We start from the raw sequence: 9,630 nt of genomic DNA on the forward strand, positions 1-9,630 counted from the left end.
TCATATATTCGCATGAGAAAGACAAGACGTCGCGCGAATTGTTCTCAACAACTGTAAGCACTCACATATGATTACATACATTTGATTTGTTCATACGAACACGCAAGACAAAATTCGCGTGCAACGTCACCGCAGCCTTATGTCACGGGCACGGCGTGTGTAAAATTATTGTTGTTTTCAATGCAAATTATAAAATTGAGAGTTAGAGTGAGAGTAAAAACAATATGTCGGTTCAAATTTTAGCATGCGATCTGTGCCTCAGCACTTAGACAAACCAGTGTTATCCAGTAATAAATGTCAAAATTTGCGTCTTTTAGGAGAAAATTCTTACAATTTTAGTACATTTTGAAGAAAAATGGTCAGGAAGCAACAGGGCCCATTTCATAAACTGCTAATAATCTAATTCTCAGATTTTCCGATTTTAAGAAAACGCATATAATTTTGTAAGTACAATCATTATAAGAAAATACAATAATAAAGTAGCATTCCTTTTAAATTTAGGTACAATGAACAAGTAAAAAAAGTAGTAACAATACGAAATTGCCAATACTGATGTGACGCTCTACATAACATTAATTTTCGTCTTAGCCCGGAAGAGCCTATTTTACCATGCCCGCGACACTCTACATAACATGTTCCAAATACACACAGTAACGAATTTTGAATATCATTCAGTAATTATAAAAATATTTTAATACAAATACTTTTTAAAACTTAATTGAACCTCACTGGCAACACTATACATCCTATATTGATTTTATTTGCTTCTTCACACATTCTTCGTCAAATTTTCGGCATTGCTTGTTGTGTGGATTCGTTTGAAAGTTTTCCCGCAATTTGTTGTCTGCAAAATCTTAAAGTTACTATTTCAAGATGGAGAATTATATAAAATTTAACAAAATAGGTGAAGGATCCTATGGTAAAGTTTACAAAGGATTGAATAAGTTCAATAATGAATTAGTCGCAATAAAAAAAATTCGATTCCATAATGATGATGAAGGATATGCTAGTTTTGCACTCAGGTTTGAAATGAATAATAGATCCCATCAACAATTTCTCATTAAATTTTATTTTTAGAGAAATATCACTACTTTTAGAGATTAAACATCCAAATATTGTCACCTTAGTTGACATGGTCCCAAAAATTAATAAATTATATTTAATATTTGAGTACATGCTGATAGACCTCAAGAAGTATCTTAAGTTGCTACTAGAAGACGAATTTATTAGTCAAAGTTTGTTGCGTAGTTATTTATATCAGATAAGCAGTGCTGTAGACTACCTACATCGATCGCGCATAATGCATCGCGATATAAAACCTCGCAATATGTTAATTGACGATAAAGGGGTTTTAAAAGTCGCAGATCTTGGAATGGCGCGAGTATATAAAAACACACCACATAAATACTCGCCCAAAATTTCAACCTTGTACTACAAAGCACCAGAACTTTTATTAGGACAAGAAACTTATGATTGTTCAGTGGATATTTGGGCGATCGGGTGCACTTTTGCAGAAATGGCAACCAAAAACGTTCTGTTTAAAGGTTCTTCACATATAAATCAAATACTGGTTATATTCAGGTATTTAATTTTTAGTAAATATAAAAAAGTTGATAATATATATATATATATATAATTGTAAAGTTATTATATTCAATATAATACAATATTTTCTGCCATTAACTAATACTACCTATTGGATGAAATAATTTTTATCTATTTAGTTTCATCAATTAAATATTTATTTTTATTTTTTTATTAAGATTAAAATAGTTTATGTTTCGTACTTTTAATTTTATATACCTACGTAGCATAGTACACTGAGTGCTTTCTAGAGAATCTCTCCTCCAGAGATAATTCATTGACCCAAAAAAAAGTATTGTTGAGCATTATTTTATTTTTAATACAGAGTACAATTTTACTTTTATACAGGGTGCAAGTTAACTCTAATTAAAAACATTTCTACAGACAAATATTTTCAAATTCTAGCGTATTAAAATAGCGAATATATGCTTCACTACAAAAGCAGTTTAAAAGACAATTGAAGGAAAACTTATCATTTAATTTTTAAATTAATTTAAGGTACAATTAATTATTATTAAATTTTTAATATTAAAATTAAATATATTAAGACATACAAACCTTTTCCTAGATTTTTTTAATATCACTACCACAACCCGAATATCTCAGCAATTCAGATCTAACCCAATATTAATAGATTCAGATTAGCGGGGTTCTATCACAGACAAGTTATAAGTAGTAGAAAGTAGAATAAAGTAGAATATTTTTAAAAATATTGTTTTTAAAATCTCTCTGAAGTCCATTGATACACACATAAAATCAATAGAGCAAAGAGAGAATTTATTGAAATCAGAAAAGAGTTTCTATTTTTTAAATAGAAACCAATTTTGTTTCGCTCTCATTTTTATGCTTATTTTGCATGTACATATAATTTATCGTCGGAACTTTTTTATTCACACGATAACCGAACGAAGTCCCGTTAGGTGACGCCACATGTGCTTTTTTATTTTCTTTTGTTTGTTTTCAGCATTGGCAACACGGTTGCCACATGTGGTATTTTAGTACTACGGTTGCCACATGTGCTATTTTTGTAACACTATGCAAAACATCTGTTCATGAACATAGAACGAAAAAACAAAAAGGGTATTTTCATAACTGACGGGTCTAAAATTTAGACTCGAAATAGCATATGTAAGTGCTGAGTTTTCAACCAAGACTTTTAAAATCTTATAAAAATTGTAGGTATATGCACAGATATTTTATATAGTCACATCACAGCATATGTTTCTATGTAAAGGAAAATCGCCACCCGATAATATTGGTAATAATATTGGTAATATTTGTGATGCTGGAAGTATTTCCACAGATAGCAGTAGCAGTAACCAGAAGTAAAAAATTCATATACGTAATATGAATATAATTGAAACTAATTATATATATAGACCTTAAATAATATTATGCTATGCAAAAGAACTATTTAATAAAAAAGATATACACTATGCATGGTCAGTATAGTTCGAATATTTAAATAATGAAATTGTTATGTATAAAAGGACCTCTACTGTTGTATATTTTCTGTATATTGTATTTTTTTATTAAAAGACATAAGAAAAAAATTGGACCTTCTTTACAGAAATGGTACCTTTTTGAATTAATTTTGGTACAGAAAAGTATTATGGTAGATATCTACTCACGGCTTGTCTGTGGTTCTTATGTATTAAACATTAAATTAAATTACATTTAATGAACAAAAATATCAGTAATATTAAAAAAATAGATATATAAGATATTTTATTGATAGTTTTTTTTTTTTTTTGATTTTAATAGACTTCACACTGCCATTACATATTTTATATGTTTATTATAATTATATCATAATTATATTATAATTGTATTATATTTTATTTATAATTACTTTATAATTTTATTATTATTATATAATAATATTATTATAATTAAATTATAATTTTATTATATTTCCATTATAATTATATTATAATTTTTTTTATTATTATATTATAATATTATTTTAATTATAATTTTATTATAATTATATATACCATATTCAACATTTTGGATTAGCTAATATATATATGTTGCTTTAAACTTGCTTATAAAATACGTATATAATAAATAAAAAAATATTTTATTTATTTATTAACATATTTTTTTTATATTTTATAGAACATTAGGTGCCCCCACTGAAGATATATGGCCTGGAGTTACCACTCTTCCGCACTTTTTATCAGAATGGGAAGTTGAGTCAACAATTGAACTTACCTCGTTATCGGGTAATATAAACGACCAAGGAATCGATTTAATTAAAAAAATGATTACTTATAATCCAGCTAGCCGCATTTTAGCAAAAGATATTTTAAAACATCAATATTTTGATGGTTTTAATCCTGAAGCCTTGTATTATTATACTGAATCATAAATTTAATTTAATTTTCATGATTTTATGATATAATTTTTTACAAGTTTTTTACTCTGTTTTACATAATTGTAAAATTTACATAATTGTATGATTATTAAATATGTTTTTTGTAAACAATTTTAAAAGGTTTTGATAATATATATCTCGTTTTTTGTTTATGCCATTATACTTATAAGGTCTGTATATAAATTTATTTTAATTAAGACTTAAGCACTTAGCAGGATATATGCTTGAATAATGTATCCAATACGTTATGAAACATACAAACGGTTCATTGGAAGACCTCTTGTGGTACAATGTAAGCTCACCCACTCCAGACTTCAGCACACTGTCACACAATTCTCTAACTTATTTGACACAACAATTAACCAAATACTTGATTAAAGCAACTGTGCATGCTGTAGATTATAAAACGTCCAGTATCTCCCCCATATGCGAAGAATGGAATATCAAATAGATGCTGAAGGAAACTGGACTTCATTACATATCGCTTAACTACTTACAAACTTCTCCATAAATACATTATAACCCATTCGAAACATGTTGTAGAGACTATAATTAACTATTTATAGAAACAGTTATAGAAATAGCTGTTGCATGCTGCTATAAAAATTTCGTGACGTCACTAATGGTAAGTAGAGCATACCAAACGTAAACCTGATTAAAATATCGCATAATAAGCGATAATAACGTAAAAAATTCAACTTGCGGAAGTATAACCTAGAACTTAAAAGACTAGTTATTTAGATAACTATTAAACTATACAGGTACTAATATTTCCAGAACTAATGGGAAGAGCTAGCAGTTACTACTTTCGGGAGTAAAATGAAAAGAAGGAGAGAAAAGTAAATGGAAAGAGAAAAAGAAAAAGAAAAAGAAAACGACAGAAAGGAAGAGCATGAAAGAGAAAAAGATAGATGAAGAAAGAGAGAGAGAAGAGAATGGGAATGGTGGTATAGAACATTAATTCAGTTTAAATTAATTGAACAAAAATTATGACTAACATATAATCTATACTATAATATACATGTACTAATATCTCCAGAACCAATGGAAAGAGCTAGCAGTTACTATTTTCGGGAGGGAGAGGAGAAGTAGGAGAGAAAAGTAAATGGAAAGAGAAAGAAAGAAAGAGCATGAGAGAGAAAAAGATAGATGAAGAAAGAGAGAGGGAAGAGGATGGGAATGGGGATGGATGTGTAGAACACTAACTAAGTTTAAATTAATTAAACAAAAATTATGGCTAACATATAATCAAGTCAGTTCGTTTTTGTTTTGTAGCATAGATGTTATTTGCTTTATTTTATTTTAGAAGAAATCTAATGTTCTTGGTTCAGTTTTCTTCAGTTTTTATTTACATAAAATCATTATAATTTCATTAAAATTAACTCATTATGTATAAATAAGCTTATCATCATTATAAATAAAAAAATCCCTTCAATTAAAGAAAGTATGTTATGTACATAAGAAAAAACAACAAAGTAGCATAAATAAAGCATATCAAATTCCTATATATGAGTTTTTACATGGAAGTCATTCCAGGAATCCTACTGCATTAAAACTGATTTTATGCGAATTTTGAAACGGCCGTTATATATGAAATTAGTTTCTGTTGTTGTTGTACGGTTCAGTTTTCACTATTTTCTCTATAATAAAAACTGTCATATATTAGAAATACAAATACGGCTTAATTTGTGCTTACTTTGCATCGCATTAGTTGTGTGTGTTTTGTGCGAGAGAGTGTATTAAAAGTGAGTGAGTGAGAGAGAGAGAGAGAGAGAATGTGTGTGAGAGATAGATATAATATTTATTTGTTTTAATTAAACTTTGCAATGGTAAGTTTGTCTTGTTCGTTCCAACTAAAATTCATTTTCTTGCATGTTTTTTTTTGTTTTTTTTTGTATTTTTAAACAATTTTACAACTAAAAACAGTTTTCGCTTTCTTTTCAATTTAGTAAATAATTATGCTTCACTATGCATATTTTATGTATTTATTACTATATTTTAGTATGTAAAAATGTTATTCTTTCAATTTTTTTTTATTTTTTGCATTAAAATAAAATAAAAAAAATTGTGTTTATAATTAAAAAAATGAACAACAAAATTATTTTTAAAATTTTTTTCTTTTTTGGAAATTTATAATTTAAATTTTATTTTTAAAAAAATTATTTTTATGTTGAAGTTCAATTGCAGTAGTAGTAGCAGTATCATTAATTAAATTATATAATATACGAGAGAGAGAGATGACTATAACATCTATGGAGATATGTTGCAGCTATTAATTTGTTGACAGTTTATAGCTGATCAGGTCTGTCACACATTCTGGCTAAAAATGCTATGAAGTAAATTAAAAAAAAAAATTATTCCATTATTATTATTATTGTTATTATTATTATTTATCATATTGTTCTGAATCATTATAGTAGAGGATTCTTTTAAAACAAATTTTTTAAACTTTTTAATTTAAATATTTTGTTAATTATTAATTATTGAGATCAGCTTACAATAAGTTTATTGATTGTTACCGGGCCGGTAGGTCGGTAATGTGCTATGTGTAAAATTATAAAAAATTTTTAAAAAATTACACTTATTAATTTGTTTTAAATATTTTAATTATATTTAATAATTAATTATAAATATAACAATTATTTTATAATCAAATAATATTTTATTTATATCTAACACAAATTAATGTGTAATTTTTTATAATTTTTTTATAATTTTATGTGTTTAATAAATGATCTAAACCCGGTAATAATCAAAAAACTAATTTTATAGATAGTATATTTGAACTTAAAATATCATTACCTCATTACAATAAGAATTAATTTAAAATTGTTTATCTATCTAAACTGTTTTTGGAGAACAAAATAAAAATCGATTATACTACATAATAAATTGTATTACATATATATATATATGAATTATCACTTTTAGTTCGAAACAATATTTATATAAATGTATATACTTATAAAAATACTATATACTTTTTTTATTAATTATAATAAATTAATAAAATGTGTTGTTTTGCTTTTTAAAGTCAATTTTGTGTCTTAATAATTAAGACACTATGTGTCTTAATAGAAACTATTGTTTTAATAGAGAATTATTTTGAACATTACTGATTATTTGATTGTTGTTGTTACTAGTTTTTAACAACTAACAACAACAAAATATTTATTATTTATTAATTACTTGATTTTTTGACGGACCACACAGCTGTTTTGAGTATTCCCAAATACAACTTGTAAGACCACCAAAATAATTATTTCATAATAAATAATCAAAATTTTGTTGTTGTTATTCACTGTTGTTTAAAATACCGCCAAATATTTTTAGTTTTATATATATTTTATTAATGCAAGGTACTGCAAAAATATAACATATACCTATTAATACTTTAATATGAATAACTTCGGACGACACAGCTAAACAAAGTCATTTCCAAAGTATAAAATTTTGGTCTGCTAAATCCGAAAATGGTAATACAAAAAAATTTGCGTTTTTATATATAATAATTTAAAAAAAATTAATATATATATAATATATATATATAATACAAATGAAATAATATTAATAAAACATATTTATATGTGTATATTTTCTAATATAATCAACAACTACTATAAATAAAATTTAATAAATTGATATAATTATGAAAATAAATGTAAAATTAAATAACTAAATAATATAATAATTAAATTGAAAAAAGTTTTTAAATATTTAAAATTATTAGAAGACATACGAGTATATAGGCAATTAAATGGGTTTCTTTTTTAGTCATTACTCTTTAAAAAGTACATATACCTTACTAACATTTAACATAGAATACTTAACTTCATTATCTTACTTTCCTATATAGTTTGGAAATTTTTATATAATTTTCCTCATGTAAAATAGTACAATTTACTTACTGTTTAGTCGAAGACGACTGGATCGCTCATCAATCTTTGGACGAATTCTGTTTTTGGTGCAAACATTCAAACGTTTTTGGACGGTGCATATGTGGTACATTACATAGGATTAAGTAAAACAAACGATTTGTTTTTTTGCAGTGCATTTGACATAAGGATGTGATTTATTTTTTTTAAGGAATCGGATAAGGTGTGTTGTGGATACATATAACAAATAGTGACATGAAACAATATAAAAATACAAAACATATATTAATACTTGTTGTTTAATGTCTTGTTGAAAGACAATTTTATATTTCAAAAAGAAATAATTTTATAATAAAATAAAATTATTAGTTTTATGTAGAAAGTACTTACGGGAATATGGGATAAAACCTTCATCATCCTCAGGATCCATGCAGTCAGCGAAGAGTTGCTCCACTTGTTCATCATCTAAAGCTTCACCTGTAAGCATATAATTAAAAAAATTTGTTTATATTTTTAATAATTAAAAGAGTAATACTATTCTAAAATTATAATATGTCAATATAAAAAAAATTGTTATCAATTAACTGTACCCTTGTTTGCAAATTAAATAAATATAATTATTCCATTTAATTATGTATCATTTATATTTTGAAATAATTTTTTTTACAAATTATAATTATAATAATATATAAAAGAATATTCAAAAATATTTTTAAATTTAATTTCTTTATTTTAGTAAAAAATATATAATAAATAAATACTAACATTCACAGACTTAAAAACAGGGGTCATTAAATCTCTGTATAGTATAATAGTAGTACCTATACTATTATTATTTTAATAATATTCGTAATTAGTTGTTTGTATTTTATTTTTCTTTATATCTTTTCAATTTTTATTACTAATTAATGGTTCTCATATATGTGTAAGAACTTTTCTTATACATTTTAATTTCTTGAACTTACCTAATGAGAGGAGGGCGTGTTGCAATTCAGCAAGAAGCATGGTGCCGTTTTCTACTTTATCGTACAATTTCAAACATTCAATGAAATCTTCGTAGCAACCTTGATCCTTCTCTTTTTTAACTTGTGAGTAAACTGGGAGGAATTCTTCCATTGTCATTTTTTTCTCATTACGCTTCTTTGTGCCGCCCATTTTTTCAATGAGTGCCAAAGTTGGGTTCAAGTTGAGGGCACGGAGAGCATCGCCTAAATCAAAGCAATCAATGCCAACACCGGGCGAACCCATAACTTCGAATACGAATTCGACATCTTTAAAAAAAATAAGTAATATTAATTTTATACAAAGAAAGAAAAATTTATTTTTTTAAATTAAAACATTATATATATCTATAATATCAATGAAACGATTAAGTATATTGATATTACAGATATGTATATATGTAGAAACAAATAGATTGGCTTTAAATGATTATACGTGTTATTTATTACTACGAAACGTTTAAGGTCTTCTTTTGATTTAATTTAAAATTTTAAAATAATTTTTATAATACAAAAATTAACTTCTCTGCAATTCTTCTTCTAAAAATAATATATTATATGCTATAAATCTATTATTTTTCAATTCTTATTTATCAATTTATTTACGATATTACACATATAATATTTAATTATTTTACAACGAGGTGTCTCTTATTTTTTTGACCATCAGAAAACTGTTTTTAGGTAATGGAAGATGTAATATATTTAAAATAGTTTCAATATGAACTATCGGAATTCCAACAATTATTTTTTTACTTTATTCATATTTTATTAAATTTAGTATTAACTT

The 9,630-nt window shown here is 25.3% G+C and overlaps 2 protein-coding genes across 3 annotated transcripts; one reads left to right on the top strand and one right to left on the bottom strand.

The window, feature by feature from the left end:
- The first annotated feature begins 805 nt into the window (after positions 1 to 805).
- Positions 806 to 3,958, top strand: LOC119676321 (cyclin-dependent kinase 1-like). The gene is made up of 3 exons (XM_038087562.1): positions 806 to 1,022; positions 1,078 to 1,581; positions 3,706 to 3,958. Exons 1-3 carry the CDS (start codon positions 874 to 876, stop codon positions 3,956 to 3,958), a joined length of 906 nt encoding a protein of 301 aa, XP_037943490.1. The 5' UTR covers positions 806 to 873.
- A 2,293-nt stretch (positions 3,959 to 6,251) lies between these two features.
- LOC119682552 (myosin light chain alkali) lies at positions 6,252 to 9,110 on the bottom strand (the record flags this gene model as incomplete). 2 transcript variants are annotated; one of them, XM_038096020.1, is given in 4 exon segments in its annotated part: positions 6,252 to 6,293; positions 7,873 to 7,919; positions 8,230 to 8,316; positions 8,805 to 9,110. In XM_038096020.1, coding segments are annotated over 3 exon segments (437 nt in total), but the record flags the coding sequence as incomplete, so codon positions are not given.
- Between the last annotated feature and the right edge of the window lie 520 nt (positions 9,111 to 9,630).

The sequence above is a fragment of the Teleopsis dalmanni genome, chromosome 2 (genome assembly GCF_002237135.1).
Source record: "Teleopsis dalmanni isolate 2A chromosome 2, ASM223713v2, whole genome shotgun sequence".
Classification (NCBI taxonomy): Eukaryota; Metazoa; Arthropoda; class Insecta; order Diptera; family Diopsidae; genus Teleopsis; species Teleopsis dalmanni.

What these genes read in the sequence shown, in the direction of transcription:
- LOC119676321 (XM_038087562.1), top strand. Translation starts at nt 874, where the DNA reads ATGGAGAATTATATAAAATTTAACAAAATAGGTGAAGGATCCTATGGT. An exon ending in TATGCTAGTTTTGCACTCAG is followed by an intron (nt 1,023 to 1,077) that starts GTTTGAAATGAA and finishes TTTTATTTTTAG; the next exon opens with AGAAATATCACTACTTTTAG. An exon ending in CAAATACTGGTTATATTCAG is followed by an intron (nt 1,582 to 3,705) that starts GTATTTAATTTT and finishes TATATTTTATAG; the next exon opens with AACATTAGGTGCCCCCACTG.